The following is a 17194-nucleotide window of genomic DNA, read 5'->3' as shown; positions in this document are numbered from 1 at the left end:
TTGAGAGTCCCTTGGACAGCAAGGAAATCCAACCAATGCATCCTAAAGGAGATCAGTCCTGGGTGTTCATTGGAAGGACTGATGTTGAAGCTGAAACTCCAATACTTCGGCCACCTGATGTGAAGAACTGTCTCATTTGAAAAGACCCTGATGCTGGGAAAGATTGAAGGCAAGAGGAGAAGGGGACGACAGAGGATGAGATGGTTGGATGGCATCACCGACTCAATGGACATGAGTTTGAGTAAACTCCAGGAGTTGGTGATGGACAGGGAGGCCTGGCGTGTTGCAGTCCATGGGGTCTCAAAGAGTCGGACATGACTGAGCGACTGAGCTGAACTGAAAGTGGCTTGGGCGCAATGTGAAATGCACTGTGAAGGCGGCAATGAACCGTGGGGACTCTGACACTGTCCTTGTCCTCCAGGAGCTTCTGATCAAATGGAAGGAAAGAGATGGGAATTACTCTCTGTCCCCTCCTCCTTGTGCTTCCTGCTGCTTATTCCCATCAAGCCAATTACAGCACCTCTGCCAGTCCATATGGCAGCTCTGCGGGATCTAGAAAAGATACCTCTTCCTCAAGGCACCTTTCTGGCACCTGCTAGAAAACTGCCCTAACCAATACAAAGCCACAGTGAGCATGTGCGAATGGTGCCCCTGGGAGGAGTTACCACCCCAGACGAGGGTCTGGCTGATACATCTCTGCAGAGACACCAGGTAAGAAGGCTCCTTATGAACAAAGGGTAGGCAAGGATGTCCTTATCCCCTGGACATAAGTACCTCAAAGACAAGGCATCTTCCCAAGACAGTCAGAGTTGACATGGGATGAAAACCACTTGTTCTCTCAGGCTCAGGGCTTTACCCTTTGTGAGAAACTTGTATTTTCATGGGTGATTCTGGAAACTAAAAAAGCCTCCACGGCTTCAAGGAATGAATCCTGCGGGGTGAAAGGGAAGACTTAAAGCAATGAATCTCTAATGCTGAAAGTATGGGAACTATATTTGGTCAGATAACCCTTACATTATACTACATTGGTGGTTCTCAAAGGGCTTATTTTGTCCTCCAGGGAACATTTAGCGATGTCTGGGGACACTTTTGATTGTCATGCTGGGGCATGGGCAATGCTACTGGAATTTACTGGCTAGAGAGCAGGGATACCGCTAAACATCATACAATGCACAGGACAGCCTCCGCTCCCACAGTAAAGAATTATCTGGACCAAGCTGTCAATGGCGCTGCAGTCAAGGAAGCCTTACACCAACCCCATGCTCGGCTTTCTATTCTCCCAGCAGCTGCTCAGAAGTTATCCAGAAAGAGAATTTCAGGGTCTGGCATATGTCTGACCAGAAAGGCAAAAGCCATCCGCTGATCGAGGGAGGATCCACAAGTGTCCACACCACGGATCCACCCCTCATCCCCCCCATGCTCACACGGCCGGTCCAAGTATGGCAGTAATCCCTTTCTAAATCTGATTTCACAATTGTGGCTCTGCTATCTCTCCAAACCTTGGGCAATTTGAAAATATTTACTAAGTCACCAAAGTCCCTTTGGAAATTTCCAGGCAAACAGGACTCAAAATTGCAGCTGGCTCTTTTGGACAAGACAGGGAAGGGGGACAGAAAGGAAACAGTTGATGGTTCAGGGAGGTCAAAGTGGACTCTGCTGCCATAGGCCATAGGCAGCTTTGACCACTACTGGTCACTTCATTTGCAAATGAAGCCATTTGCCCTATGGCTTCCATAAGGTAACTGACCCTCCGCCAAGGGCTAATGAACGACAGGGCACTGGGTCAGAAGCCACTTTCCACTGGCTTCCTGCTCTGACTCAGGGAATGTGGTAGGCATGTTCTCTGACTCCCATTCTGACACTGCACCCTTAAAATCCCCCGGGGAGCACAGCATGACACTCCTGGCAATTTCTGGGGAGAAATAAAAATGACATGAAGAATCACCAGTGCTTTTCCTCTACCCTCTTAACCCCTGTCAATGGAAAAAAATGGCTTTAAACGTAATCATTTATTTTTAGACGGGCCAAACTGATACCTCTAAGAGATCAGATTTTCTGGTTTTCAAAAGAAAACACATAGTTGGCTAGAGAGCGAGGATATAACAAGAAAACTCTAGAGAAGCAAAACTCAACATGTGAGCATTTCAGTAACTATAAGCCTTTCATCACAGTAGCCCAGAAGAGAGTGAAAAGGGTGTCTATGCTTTACCGTTTTTCTTTCTCATTCACTCTGCCCTCTTGACTTTAAAAAAAAATTTTATTGAAATATAGTTGATTTACAATGCTGTTAGTTTCAAGTTTGGTGCATAGCGATTCAGTTTTTTATATATATATATATATATGCACATATATATATATATAATGTTTAACTTCAGTATATATTCTTTTTCCTTAGAGGTTATCATAAGATATTGTGTATAGTTCCTTATACTATACAATAGGCCTTCGTTGTTTATCTATTTTATATGTTATAGTGTTTATATGTTAATCTCAGCCTAATTTATCCTTCCCTTCACCCCCGCTCTCTCCTTTGGTAACCATGTTCGTTTTCTATGTTTGTGAGTCTATTTTGCTTTTGTAAATAAGTTCATTTGTGTCATATTTTTTATATTTGTCTTGCTGATTTACTTCCATCCATATTGTTACAAATGGCATTATTTTATTCTTTTTTTGTGCTATACTGTGCTAAGTTGCTTCAATCATGTCCAACTCTTTGAGACCCTATGGACTGTAGCCCGCCAGGCTCCTCTGTCCATGGAATTCTCCAGGTAAGAATACTGGAGTGGGTTGCCATGCCCTCCTCCAGGGGATCTTCCCAACCGGGGGATAGAATCTGCATCTCTATGTCTCTTGCACTGGCATGTGGGCTCTTTACCACCAGCACCACCGGGGGAGCCCACGTCTTGGCCACTGTAGATAATGCTGCTGTGAACACTGAGGTGCGTGCATCTTTTCAAATTAGAGTTTTCTCCAGATATGTGTCTAGGAGCTTTACTGTTCTGAACTGTCAGCAACCAGACAACAGTCACATCTTTAGCCAAAAGATTCCTAGAACCTTCATAGGCAGAACTCTCTGACATAAATCACAGCAGCATCTTTTTTAATCCATCTCCCAGAATAATGGAAATAAAAACAGAAATAAACAAAGGGGACCTACTTAAACTCAAAAGCTTTTGCACAGCAAAGGAAACAATAAACAAAACAAAAAGACTATCCACAGGTTGGGAGAAAATATTTGCAACTGATGTGACAGATAGGGATTAGTCTCCAAAATTTACAAACATCTTCTGACACTTATCAGCATCAAAACAAACAACCCAACCAACAAATAGGCAGAAGACCTAAATAGACATTTCTCCAAAGAGGACATATAGGTAGCCAAGAGGCACATGGAAAGATGTTCAACATTGTTAGTTATTAGAGAAATGCAAACCAAAACTACAATGATATATCACCTCACACCAGTCAGAATGGCTTTCATCAAAAAATCCACAAACAACAAATGCTGGAGAGGATGTGGAGAGAAGGGAATCCTCCTGCCCTGTTGATAGGAATGTAAATTGGTACAGCCACTATGAAGAACAGCATGGAGGTTCCTTAAAAAGCTAAAAATAGAGCCACCATATGACCCTGCAACCCCACTCCTGGACATATATATGGAGAAAGATGATCCAAAAGAATAATGCACCCCTATGTTCACTGCAGCACTGTTTACAACAGCCAAGATATGGAAGCAACCGAAATGTCCATTAACAGAGGAATGGCTAAAGAAGATGTGGTACATATATACAATGGAATATTACTCAGCCATGAAAAAGAATCATATGACGCCATTGCAACAACATGGATGGACCTAGGGAGTGTTGTACTGAGTGAAGTAAGTCAGGCAGAGAAGGAGAAATACTGGATGACATCCCTTATATGTGAAATCTAAAAAGGAATGATACAAATGAACTTACAAAACGGAGACTCGCAGACTTAGATGAACTTACAGCTGCCAGGGGGAAGGGACAGTTAGAGAGTTTGGGAAGGTCATGTACACACTGCCATATTCAAAATGGATAACCAACAAGGACCCACTGTATAGCACATGGAACTCTACTCAATGTTACGTGCCAGCCCGGATGAGAGTGGGGTTTGGGGGAGAATGGATACATATATATGTATGGCTGAGTCCCTTTGCTGTTCACCTAAACTTCTACAACATTGTTAATCGGCTATACTCTAATACAAAATAAAAAAGTTTAAATTTTGGGAAAAAAAGATTCCTAGGACCTTAAAGGCAAACACAACCATAGAAGATATGGAGTTTAGAGCAGGAGTCAGCCCTAGCTTTTCCATGAAGGGTCAGAAAGTAAATGTTTTAGGCTTTGCAGGCTACACGGTCTGTGTTGGAACTACTCACTTCTGCTGCTGTAGTATGAAATCAGCCATAGACCATGTGCAAATGAATGGTAATGAGTATGTTCTGATAAAACTTTATGTGTGGATATGGAAATCTAAACTTCATATGATTTTCACATCATGAATTTTTTTTTTTAATTTCCATTTACACATGTAATAACCACATATTGCTCACAGGCCTTATGAAGAGAGACTGAGGGCCAGATCTGACCCACAGATTGCTGTTTACTGATGCCTTGGTCTAGACAGAAAATGGGAATTTACATTCATTCTTCATTCTGAAGGTACTCTATAAAATTGATTTTCCTTCTCGTCTCACTGTGATTCTGAAATCACACTAGTAAAGTTGATAAATGAAAAAACAAACAAACAAGAGAAATCAATCAACCATCACAGCATTCTCAACCAAAACATCCAGGCTGGGAATGAGCTGAGTGTGAGCACTGCATGACTCACAGACGACACACCACAAGGCCACATCTTGCTCAATGCAGTATAAGATATACCGGCTGCTGAAGGCTAGCATTCCAGTGATTATTTTCAAAATCACCCAGTATGAACAATCTCTTTGTTTAGTCTTCACAGTTTTATGTTATTCAAAGGTTGGGCTAGGGGAGGGGGTTGGAAGAGGGCTGGGAAATGTCCTAATTTCTGAAATCCAGTTGTCCTCTGTCCTCCAACACACACTAGTCCCTTTCTTATTCTCCAGAAAGGACATGTCTAGTGTCTAGTGGGTTCAAAACATGTCTAGTGGGTTCAAAACACATGGATGTATTGATGAGATCCTCTTAACCTTTCAATACATGCCCTATCATCTCACAAATGTATCACTATATAAAATCAATGAGTATCGATAGATCGGGAGTTTGGGATTGACATATACACATTGCTATATTTAGATAATCAATAAGCATCTACTGTATAGCACAGGAAACTCTCCTCAATATTCTGTAATAACCTAAATGGGAAAAGAATTTGAAAATCAGATACATGTACATATATAATTGAATCATTTTGCTGTACACCTGAAACTAACACATTTGTTAGTCAACTATACGCCAATAAAAATTTTTTAAAAATGAAATAAGGAAGAGAAAAAAATAAAACCACTGAGTATTTTCATATTCACATGAAGAGTGAAACACAGACCCAGAAAAAGTGGGTTCTGAACTCAGTTGTGAATGCAGCATATATGTGAAGGGGATGAGCTTGCCAGATAAAATATAGGATGCCCAGTTAAATCTGAATTCAAGCAAACAACAAATCATTTGTTTAGTATAAAAGTGTGTCCCATGCAATAATTGGGCATCCTATAATTTTAGTTGCTAAATGTGATAACTCGAGTAGAGGCTAGAGCAGAAAAAACAAACCAGGCTGAAGCAAGGTATTTATTGGGGAAAAGCAAGAACTTGTTCTGGTTAACCCTCTAACCTCTAAGTGATTTTCAGAAGCCTTAAAGTCAGGGTACAAGGTGGAGACAAGGAGAACTATTACATTCCAACATTCCAATGTGTACAGAGTTTGAAAAACAGTGCTTCCTGGGGGAGTCCTGAGGGCTGATGGACTGTTCTGCATCCTGAGTGTGCTGGCAGTTACATAAATCTACATCTTACAAAATTCGGAGACGTGTACATCAAAAAGGTGACTTTTGCTCTATGTTAATTTCATTTTTAAGGAGTGTTTTCAGTTGTTATTTCTTACAGAGTACAGGGGAGTTGGCCCAGCATGCTGGATAAGGAACCGATCTAAGTAGCAATACTGACTCTACCTGAGACTACATTTTTCTTATGGTCCTCCTAAGGTGGTCCTCAATGGGTTTCTGGCAGGCTGCCCATTTATTTGCCCAACAGGACTAAACACACCTACATTTGACTTAACTTCAACTGTAATACTATCATCCTATCATCTCCGCATACTACCAGCTTTAGAATTAAATACAATATTGTTGTGCAAGGCGAAGTGGGAAACTGGGGGCCTGGGGTGGGGATCGGGAAGGGGTCAGGGGTGAGGAATGAATCCAGCCCACACTGGATTAAAATCTGTGTTTGGTTTGCCCACACAGTGCTTCAATGGTTATGATATAAATATCAACAGACTTCCTTCAAAAGCTGGATTTCCAGATGCCCTTGAAGAATACAAGATCCTTGAGTTGTATTCCCATGAAGTGCCCATCAGCTGGAGTTGAGTACTGCCCGGGGAACCCACTCTCTCCAGTCACCAGAGTCCCACAAGCTCGGCCACCACGTCAGCCTGCCACCTGGGCTCAATTGAGGTTTTAACGCCCAATATAAGGCATTCAGCCAGCTGTCTGGCCCAAGGGAAACTCTCAGGAACTGGGAGACCCATCCTCCCACTGAAAGAAAGCTATAGAATCAAGTTGCCATCTTTGACTTGCTTTCTGAGCCCTGGGGTGCCCTGTCTCCCTATAGGGGAGATGCTCCCCTCCTGTTCCCACCACTGCTAAGCCATTTTGCTTCAAGATTTGCTCTGTGGACCTGAGCTCAGGGCAGATGAGAACTGGAATCCTCTAGAGGCCGGGACATGTCAGGACAGAAAGCAATGATGGCAGGAAGAGAAGAGAGCAGACAGGGACTGAGCAATTGAAATTACTTTCACCTTAGCCTCCTCTGTGTTGTCAAGCCCAGCACTTCCTCTTCATCATGGCCATCAGATCCAATGCTGATCAGACATTTATCATTCTCACTCCCGTGTGAATAAGGACGGGGAGTGATCAGGCTGCCAGAGTCTTATTTCTAGTAGCTGGCAGAGTTAGAGAGTATATTCTTTTTAAAATTAATTTTTATTGGAGTATAGTTGCTCACAATGCTGTGTTAGTTTCTACTGTACATACAGTAAAGTGAAACAGCTATATATATACATATACCCCCTTTTTTGGATTTCCTTCCCATTTAAGTCACCACAGAGCATTGAGTAGCATTCCCTAAGCTATACAGTAGGTTCTTATTATCTATTTTATGCATGCATGCTAAGTCACTTCAGCTGTGTCTGCTCTTTGTGGCCCTATGGGTTATAGCCCACCAGGTTCCTCTGTCCATGGGATTCTCCAGACAAGTATACTGGAGTGGGTAGCCATGACCTTCTCCGGGGGAATCTTCCTGACCCAGGGATCAAACCCATGTCTCTTGGTCTCCTGCATTGGCAGGCAGGCTTTTTACCACTAGTGCCATCTGGGAAGCCCTCAACAGACTATTAATAGCGTATATATGTTAATCCCAGTCTTCCATTTCATCCCACTCCCCCCTCCCCCTTCAGGGTCCATAAGTTTGTTCTATACATCTGTATTTCTGCTTTGCCATTTTTCTAGATTCCGCAAATATGCATTAATACACAGTGTTTGTTTTCTCTCTCTCTCTTTTTTTTTTTCTACTTACTTTACGTTGTCTGACAACCTAGAGAGTATATGAATAGTCAGCCTCCCAAGACCTGCCCTGCCTTCTGACCCATCCCCAGAGACCTATCTCAGTTACTGTTAAATATCTTTTGGGTTTTGCTGCAACTTTTATTTGATGACCAGCACTAAATTCTAAACACATATGCTCAGATTTCACTGTTCATGGACACGGCTGCCTACATACCAGCTGGAAAAGAAAAATGAGCACTCAGATGATGGGCTTATCACTACCTATAGTGTATGTTTGTTTCCTGGATAAGCAGTGTTTCCTTTCAAGGCCACTCATAACTTCAAGCTTTCCAGATCATTTTTTTAACAGATCATTTTCCCCCAGCTTTAAGGTATGATTAAAAAAATTGTCTATATTGACAGTGTATAACATATTTTTGATATACATTGAGAAATAAAGATCATAATTAAGCTAATTCATATATCCATCACCTCACACAGCTACCATTTTTGTGTGTTTAATGATAACACATGAGATCTACTCTCTTGGCATATTTCAAGTATGTAGTAACATGGTTTTTAACCAGTCACCATGCTATATATTGGGACTCTAGAACTTATTCAATTTATAATTGAAAGTTTTACTTTTGATTAACATCTCCCCTTTCCCCCACTTCCCACCCTCTAATATCTACCACTCTCCTCTCTTACTATAAGTTCAATATTCTTTTAGATGCCACATATAAGTGAGATTACAGGTATTTATCTTTCTGTGTCTGGCTTTTTTCACTTAGCAGAATGCCCTCCAGGGTCCATCCATGTTAGTCACAGATGGCAGGATGTCTTTCTTTATAAAGGCTGAATAATACTCCACTCTAGATATACCACATTTTCTTTATTCTATCATCTGTCAGTGAACACTTAGGTTGTTTTAATCTCTTGGCTACTGGGAACAAGGCTGCAATGAACATCGAAGTGTAGATGTCCTTCCAAGATAGTAATTTTGTTTTCTTGTAATATATACATAGAAGTGAAATTGCTGGATCATATGGCAGTTTTATTTTTAACTTCTTGATGAACCTCTACACTCTTTTCCACTTTTCAAATCTTTATGTCTCACAGTCCCACTGCGGCAAGAAAATTTTTGAACCATTTCCTGACCCATTAGACGCAGCAAGTATCATCAGCCCAAGCTAACAAGTCAAATCCCTTATGGGGAAACTAAGATCCCATGTGCTACACAGAGTGGCCAGAAAAAAGGTAAAATAATATATCACTAACAATAAAGATGATCCTCAACCATACTGTTTTTGCATGTGTTTAAAAAAAAATAAAAGATGAACCAGGAGCCCAGGGGGAGCCGCTGAATTGACCCCTTGCCTCTTGGCCAAAAGGTACCTCTCCCAGATCTGGCTTCTCTCTCCATCACATAAGGACATACATGTATCACAGGTCCCAAGCCTGAAGCCCCATGTGATATTTACTGGTCTCAAAAATTGTTGGCATCATTGCTCAAACTCAGAGAATGAGGATCCCATAGCTACCACCAAGGGGTTAAGTTTTCAAGCCTATGTTTTTCTGTTAAGAATAACATTTTTTATAACCCTCAAAGTTTTAAGTTTCAGCCCTGACTTTAAAAATAAAGTGAATCCTCTGATGACTGGTTATAATTTAGAAGAAAGGGGGAGAAATCCCACCCACCTAGAATAGTAAGTAAATCGGTATCATGCAGCGAAAAACTAAGGGCAGGTTTCACAAATGCCTTGAAGACATTTTGCTAGTGAACAGACTGTCAAGAGCCTAGAAGCCCGCAGGGTAATGAAATAGGCTGCCAGAGGGGAAACGAAGAGCTGGAAGATGTGTTTTGAGGTCTGGCTCATAGCCTTTGCTAGGGCTTTTATCTTGGGAGCGCATGTGGCTTTTCTTTCCCCCTCCCATTTTATGCAAGGGAAAGGGACCAGGTTCCCTATTTCCTTCTTCTAGCTAAGCTCAGAGGATGCTACAGAAACATGGATACTAGAGTCAAAGACTGGCCCCAAAGTATTTTTAATATATGTTCAAGCATTATGTAAATAGATTAAAGGCTTGTCTCTGTCCGTCTCTCTGTGTATTTAATAATCTCCTTTTGTGGATTCTAATTCAACATGAGACTAATGGAAAAGACTGCCATACCCATTAACCAAGGACATATGCAGCTCCAACATGCACCCCCACCCCCACAAACCTCTGCTTCTGCCGGCATTTCCTGCCAGAAATAGGTCTCAGCTGTGCGGTATTCGCCCAAACCCACAGCGCTCATGTGCAAACTTTCCTCTACAAAGCTCCTCATGCTGGGCGGCCATCACCCAGCAGCCCGTCCATGTTCTCTTAGGTCTCATTCTGCGACGTGTGGCCTCTGCGCTTTGTGTTTTAAGACAAATTAAGAGCCTGGGTGAGGCTGAAACCATCTGAATAAGAAGCATTGGTTCGCACAATGGATACTACAATTAGGATGAGGGAAGATTGGAGGACATCTTGGCGAGAATAAACTCCTCTTTGACACGCCAATGACAAGCCCGGCTTGTGCACACAGAGTGACTTAGGAGAATCACTAACCATCATTTAGTAAGTGAACCTCAGTTGCCCTGGCCTCCTATTAGAGTTGCCCACGTGAGAAGCAGCTGCATTGAGAATCAGGCCTGCAGGCTGGAGAGGCTGCTACAAGACTTGAATGCTGATCTGCTCTGGGACTTCTCCATCTAGAGCATCATACACATTTCGTGTGGGCTTCCCAGGTGGTTCAGTGGTAAAGAACCCTCCTGCCAATGCACAAGATGCCAGAGACACGAGTTTGATCCCTGGGTTGGGAAGATTCCCAGAATAGGAAATGGCAACCTGCTCCAGTATTCTTGCTGGGAAATCCCATGGGCAGAGGAGCCTGGAGGACTATACCTCTTGGGGTTGCAAAGAGTCAGACGTGACTGAAGCAACTTAGCACGCACGCACTCACGCACGCAAATAGATTAAAACAAGTACCCAAGACAAACAAAATTTCCTCTTGAGCAGCCAGTTGATGTAAGAGGAACACAACGACATCACTTCCACACTGAGCTAGGTTTGTTATCATTGTTTAGTCACTAAGTCACGCCCAACTCTTTTGTGACCCCATGGGCTACAGCCCACTTGAATTTGGTCTCTTATTCCGTCTCATCTCTTTAAGATATCCATACTTCACAAACTCCTGGGCATGTTGCACTGGGTGTGTGATACTTATGAAGACCCAGGCCATCATCTCCCTTGGCCTTCTATCACTTCACCAGCGGTACTCAACGTGTGTTCCTAAGAACAGCAGCTGCAGCTAGGAACAGCAAACCCTGGGAACTTGTTAGCAATGCAAATTCCCAGGCCCTACCCCAGATCTGCTGAATCAAACTCTCTAGGAGGAGGACCCTGCAATCTGTGTTTCTAAGGAGCCCTCCAGGTGATCCTAATGTACTGCAGTTTGAGAATCACGGTTCTGTACCACTGCTGGACAAAAGTCTATGTCCAGTAGCAGCTGCTGCTATTATTAGGAGCCCTGAGCCCAGCTGAGTCACCCCACACTGTCTGTAATTCAAGGCTGATATATTAAAATCGTCTCAAACACCTGGTAATATGTGATGCCTCAAATTTGCCTATCCTTTTTTTAGAAAAATGTTTTTATGTGGACCATGTTCAAAATCTTTATCCAGTTTGTTAAAATACTGCTTCTGTTTTTTATGTTTTGGTTTTTTTGTCATGAGGCATATGCAATCTGAGCTCCCTGACCAGAGATCAAACCTGCACCCCCTGCATTGGAAGGCAAGGGCTTAACCACTAAATGGCCTGTCTATCTTGTTAAAGATGCTTCTATGATAGTGGAGTTTCCCACATCAAGGTGCTGTATTTTAAGCTTTTCTGTCAATTTTGAGAAAGCCATCATCTACCTAGACATGAATTTTGAGTTATAATAATGTCAGTGGTTAAAAGGAGCTAATATCAACATATAGCAAATATGCACTTTTCCCAATGATCCAAACATTTGGACACCAAACTCACAAAGCCCTGCTGAAAATACACCCTGCTTTTGTAACATTATGAAAGATCTAAGAGGGACTGGTAGTACTACTTCATAGCATCCTTATGAAACCCAAATAAGCCCATGCATAAAGAAAGCACAGTGTCAAGTTCAAAGCTCTACTTATATCTGGAGGTCACAAAAGGTCAACCTGTGGACCAAAAGAAATTTCATTTCATCCACAAACTTTTAAACACTTTTTAAGCCAGTTGATTTTGAAATAGGAGTTCTCACATTTTAAAAAGGAAGATTTCTGTCTCTTGAGAATCAGTGGATGTGACAACATAGGACCCACATTCACACCTGGTATAAATGGACTGTACCTTCACTGAGAAGTGGTATCTTCCCTTCAGGTCCTTACAATTTCCCATTCAATCTGTGTCACTCATTTATGTTACATGCTGGCTCCCAGGTCCTTCTGGGCTTGCAAATCCTGTTCACTGTAAACAATCCTTTTCATTGTTATTATTAGTATCCTCCTGCACTGCAAAGGTGTCACTATATTCATGAACTTTCCCAGTGTGGCAATTCACCAGTTGAGGTGAAAAGAATTCAGTTTTCACCCTTTGCATCCATTTTCTCCTTAAAAATGTGTGCGTTATGATTTGTTGACTCACTTACTATATAAAGAAAACTTTTGTTGAGTGATTTCTGTAAGCTTGCACTGAGTATTTCCCATGAAACCTGTCAAATACCCTTCAGAACAATTCCAGGAGACTAGTACTATCATTATCCCCACCTTATAGATGAGGAAACCGGGGAACAGCAAGGTCACACAGATACTAACAGATACTAACAGAAAGGCTGCCGGGATATGAGCCAAGGCTTTTGGAGGCCAGAATCCATGCTTGTTACTTGCCAGATTGCAAGGCACTGGCAGCCTTGGGGACCACTGTGTCTGTGCATCAATGCCATTTGTTCTCTCAGTCAATATCTCAACACGAGGACCAACTCCTACTGCCAAGGAAGTTGATCCACATCCTCAAGAAGCATCAGTGATGAAATGTGGGTAGTTCAAAGGATCAACAGTGGTGGTCCCCAGTGCACTGGAAAACCCCAGAGAAATGTAGAAGGGCTATTACTGAGCCCTGGATTCCTTCTAAATATTGACAAATCATAACCCACAAGCCCCCCTGCTTGGCTTTTTAAATGATGACTGGTCTATTTCACAGGGCACTTGCCAGAGCAACTGCTCTTTGTCCCAAGAGGCTAAAGCCTGAAATACTCAGAGGTACAAATAACTGGTCAGAGAGGTGTATGACCCTTGGGCATATTTGTGTAAGGCCTGCCTTGGCACTCTCAGACCTGGCAACGACCCTGAATGTGCCCCAAGTGGCATCGATCCACTGGGCGGTCCTGCAGAGTCATCTGGGTCAAGCCCTTCCTCAGCACCACTGTCCTGGGCAAACCATTTTTTAAACTTCAGTTTGAACTTTGAGAAGCAGGGTACCATTTACGTGGAAGAAGATGAACAAATGTATGGCTGGCATCTTCAGTTCTCCCATCCTCTTACCAGCTGCCTGCCAATGCAGAGGTTCACAGGGGACGTGTACAGGGATGGTCTCCCCAAGGACCACAGTTTGTTTTACTATAAGTCTTGGATTTGAGTCTCTAGAACCTCTGAGGGATCCCTGACCTGGGAAGCTAGGCTGGACTGGATCCCATGCAAACAGCAGCCAGGATTTCTGCCCGAGCCAGGTAGGCCAACCCAAGTGGCCTGGATCAGAGCAGGCTGACTGGTTTCCTGAGCCTTTGGTCCACATTCCAACTTTGATACTCAAGGTCTTCCTGCTCAGAGGCAAGAACAACATTAAGAGATGAAGCCAAGGAAATGCCTTGTCTCTTTGCAAGTACAGGGCAGAGCCAGCCTGAGCCACCCACCTACATCCAGGCCTTCTCAGGACAGAAAATGGGAGCAGGTGGAGGCCCCAGGCCACTAACTGCAACCCCTGGGGGAGAGTTTTAAGGGGGAGAGGGGCCCAAAGTGAAATCCCCAAAGGGCAGATTCCACAGAGGCACATCCAGGCACACATACCCCAAAGCTCACCCCCTCTCCTCCACCCCCCGCCCCCAGTTAAAGGATCCTAGAGACAGCTCTCACCCATAGCAGAGCACCCCGCGCCCAAAGCTAGACATGCCACAAATACTAGGAATCAGGAGTCAGGAGAGAGATACAACCCTTCTACTTCTCACTGTGTGAGCCCAGACACCTCTGCATGCTACTGCTGCTGCTGCTAAGTCACTTCAGTCGTGTCCGACTCTGTGCGACCCCATAGACGGCAGCCCACCAGGCTCCCCCGTTCCTGGGATTCTCCAGGCAAGAACACTGGAGTGGGTTGCCATTTCCTTCTCCAATGCATGAAAGTGAAAAGTGAAAGGGAAGTCGCTCAGTCGTGTCCGACTCTTCGTGACCCCATGGACTGCAGCCTTCCACGCTCCTCCGTCCATGGGATTTTCCAGGCAAGAGTACTGGAGTGGGGTGCCATCGCCTTCTCCGGACACCGCTGCATACTCTATTGTAAAGTACAGACAATGAGTCCTGCCTAGCACAGATCAGAATTAAGGTAATACATGCAGGTTTTTGTAAATTGTAAAGTGCTACACAAATGCCAAAGATCGTTTTTATTATTCCAGAGTTCGAGTTCTTAATAAGCAACCAAATACCCTAAAAAGCCAGTGTAGGTTGGATTGGCATCTTGTGAGTGTGCCAAGTCGCTTCAGTCGTGTCTGACTCTTTGTGACCCTGTGGACTGTAGCTCGCCATGTTCCTCTGTCCATGAGATTCTCCAGGCAAGGATACTGGGGTGGGTTACCATGCCTTCCTCCAGGGAATCTTCCCGAACCAAGGATTGAACCTGAGTCTCTTACGTCTCCTGCATTGGCAGGTGGGTTCTTGACCACTAGCGCCACCTCAGCACATATAGCCTGAGAACCTCTCTGAGGGCTTTTACTCAAGACAATCTCTGAAACATTCAGTTATCTTCACCTGAGCCCAAGGAAGACCCTCTTCTTGTGACGTGCAGACATAACAACATTCTCCCCCCAAAACTGGTTTGCACTGAGATGCCGTGGCTTCTTCCCCGAGGGAACGGGTTACTCACTTGGTTAGAGCTTCCACCGGGTATTTCCATGCGCTGGAAGACTCTCAAAAGGATGTGGCCTCCTGGTTTGTCTCAGCCTTTCCCGATGCTACTGAATCAGTCTTCTCCCTCATCCGCTCCCACAGGGGCTGCCAGAACCACCCACACAGCGAGCTCATGGGCGGAGCTCAAGATGCTGCTACCATCTTGGGGGGTGCATTTCTGGGCAGTGGTCAATAAACAGGCTCCAGGGCCCTGCAATTTGGGTTCTGATCCTGGCTTTGACATTCTCTGTGTCGGGCTCTTTAAAACATGGATAATCTAGACGTTCCTCCCCCATTAGCTCATCAGGATTAAATGACATCATCCGTGTTAAAAATGCACTTGAGTCTTATTACTGAGTTGGTGCCTTTGGCTACTGACTTAACTTCACGTGGTTGGCTTTCCCTTTCTTCTACTAACTGTTCCAAATAGATGATAAACTAACAACAAACAAGTAAATACATCCCTTCTGCTCATGGGGAAGTATGTGTGTTATTCTATATTTTATGATACCAAATCTCCATGGCCCGCTCTTCTACAGCGCCTTGCTTTACCTGCTCTGCCTGTGTGCTTATTTGCATAAGTACTCCTTCCACTGGCTAGAAATTGCTTATGTTAAACCATTAACTTGAGGTTAAGAAAAGAAGCATGACACACAGGGCCTTGCTGAGTAGAAGATGGTCAAGAAATGGCAATTGTATTATTATTCCCTGGAATAACCACCCACATTCATCCTGCCTCAGAATTATTTTGCTTTCTCCTAAAATGCCAGCTTTGGGAACATCCCTACTGATGGAATGAGAGCCTGGGAGTAGAGACACTTGTCAAGATTTGCTCCGCTTTGGGCAGGAAATAGGATGAGATTCATCTTTTCTCATTGATTAATCTCTGGACTTAACTGGAAGATTCAATTAAAGCACTCATAGTTTCTGAGTATTTTATTCCCTGGAGGTGGCAGGGGGAATCCCACCAATGATCACGTGACATAGGTCACAGGCCATTGGTCCTTTTCGGAACTTAAGTGTGCAAAGGGCAAAGTCTTCCCTCTGATGACCGAAACTTAGGGACACTGACTTTTTGGCATTGTCACTTTCTTCCAAGAGGCGACACTTTGTAAATACCTGCTGGATGGCTGAATCCTCCAGTCATATCTCTGCACCTGCGTCTGAGGAGCTGATGGAATTGATGCTGGGCCAAGCCCTGGCCTTCAGTTGAGTAAAGGAGAGGATACAGAAGGTCGTTCAAGCTCTTTATGTTTCAGAGATGTTTCCTCTTATCCTCATAAGGACGAGGCAGCAGGGTAGACAGGATGGGCGGCTCTGGCTGAAGATCATCGGCTGGCCCCTGCGTGCCAGGCCCTTCACCTGCACCATATCTAAACCTCACAGCCAGCCCCTGGAGCAGAACTCATGAGCCCTCTTTACAGATGAAGGGACCAGGGTGTAGACTGAAGAGTGTTCAAGAACCTACAGATGAGAATCTCCTCTTGGAGAGGCACCCAAGTTGGTGAAGAGATAGAGTCATTGCTCTTCCTCCTTCACATCTCCAGAGAGACTTCAGGAGGACTAGGCTCTGGGAGCAGGCTCATGAGCTCCTGAGGGCCCCCTGAGAACCCTAGGAAGGTGGCAGACAGACTCAGGGTTTGCAAATTTTGGAGAGTATGCATTAGGTCAAAGCAGGGTACAGAACAGCTGACATGGTCACAAGCGCCTCCACCCCCTCTCTCAATTCCCTCTCTCTCACGCACATACACAGAGTTAATTTGCTGTTAGAAAATCTGCACTAAGATATGTTCGTTGAGGCAGAATCATTCATGAGAATCATTAACAGTTTCCCAAGTACAGGACAAACTCAATTCCACAACTGCACGGGCGTAAGAATCCCAGAAGGCTGGCTAGACCCTTCTCAAAAATCCATTTAGCCTCTGCTGGGAATGACCCAGCCTCACGTGGAAAAGGGTGGCCCAAGTGTAAGCTGCTACTGGCTCCCTGTTTGGAAAGCGAGCCCTTTCATGAGGCCCAGCTGTTCCTCAGGCATCCAGACAAGCTGGTCATGCAAAGGCAGAAAATGTTACAACTGTTGGAAACCTTCAGCAGCCACTGATGGGAGCAATGGAATGCTCTCTGGAGCAGCCACTACATGGACAGTAAAAGCAGCCTATTATTCAGTTTATATAAAACATCCACCAGCTACATGGCACCAAGAACTGAATATCTCCATTCTTGCCCAGTT

The 17194-nt window shown here is 44.0% G+C and overlaps 1 protein-coding gene across 3 annotated transcripts in view; it reads right to left on the bottom strand.

Annotated features, from left to right (window-relative positions):
• The window catches only part of PALM2AKAP2 (PALM2 and AKAP2 fusion), a 512284-nt gene that overhangs the window by 355178 nt on the left and 139912 nt on the right, over positions 1-17194 (bottom strand). Inside the window, exon 1 of one of the 3 annotated variants that reach the window (XM_055579285.1) lies at positions 14942-15220. The exons of the other annotated variants lie outside the window; for them this stretch is intronic. Coding sequence (XP_055435260.1) covers positions 14942-14971 — 30 coding nt within the window. The 5' untranslated portion in view covers positions 14972-15220. Of the gene's footprint in view, positions 1-14941; positions 15221-17194 lie in introns of those variants that run through there. 3 annotated transcript variants of the gene reach the window in all.

This window comes from Bubalus kerabau, chromosome 4, assembly GCF_029407905.1.
Source record: "Bubalus kerabau isolate K-KA32 ecotype Philippines breed swamp buffalo chromosome 4, PCC_UOA_SB_1v2, whole genome shotgun sequence".
Taxonomy (NCBI): domain Eukaryota; kingdom Metazoa; phylum Chordata; class Mammalia; order Artiodactyla; family Bovidae; genus Bubalus; species Bubalus kerabau.
This window is presented reverse-complemented; position numbering and strand designations above follow the sequence as displayed.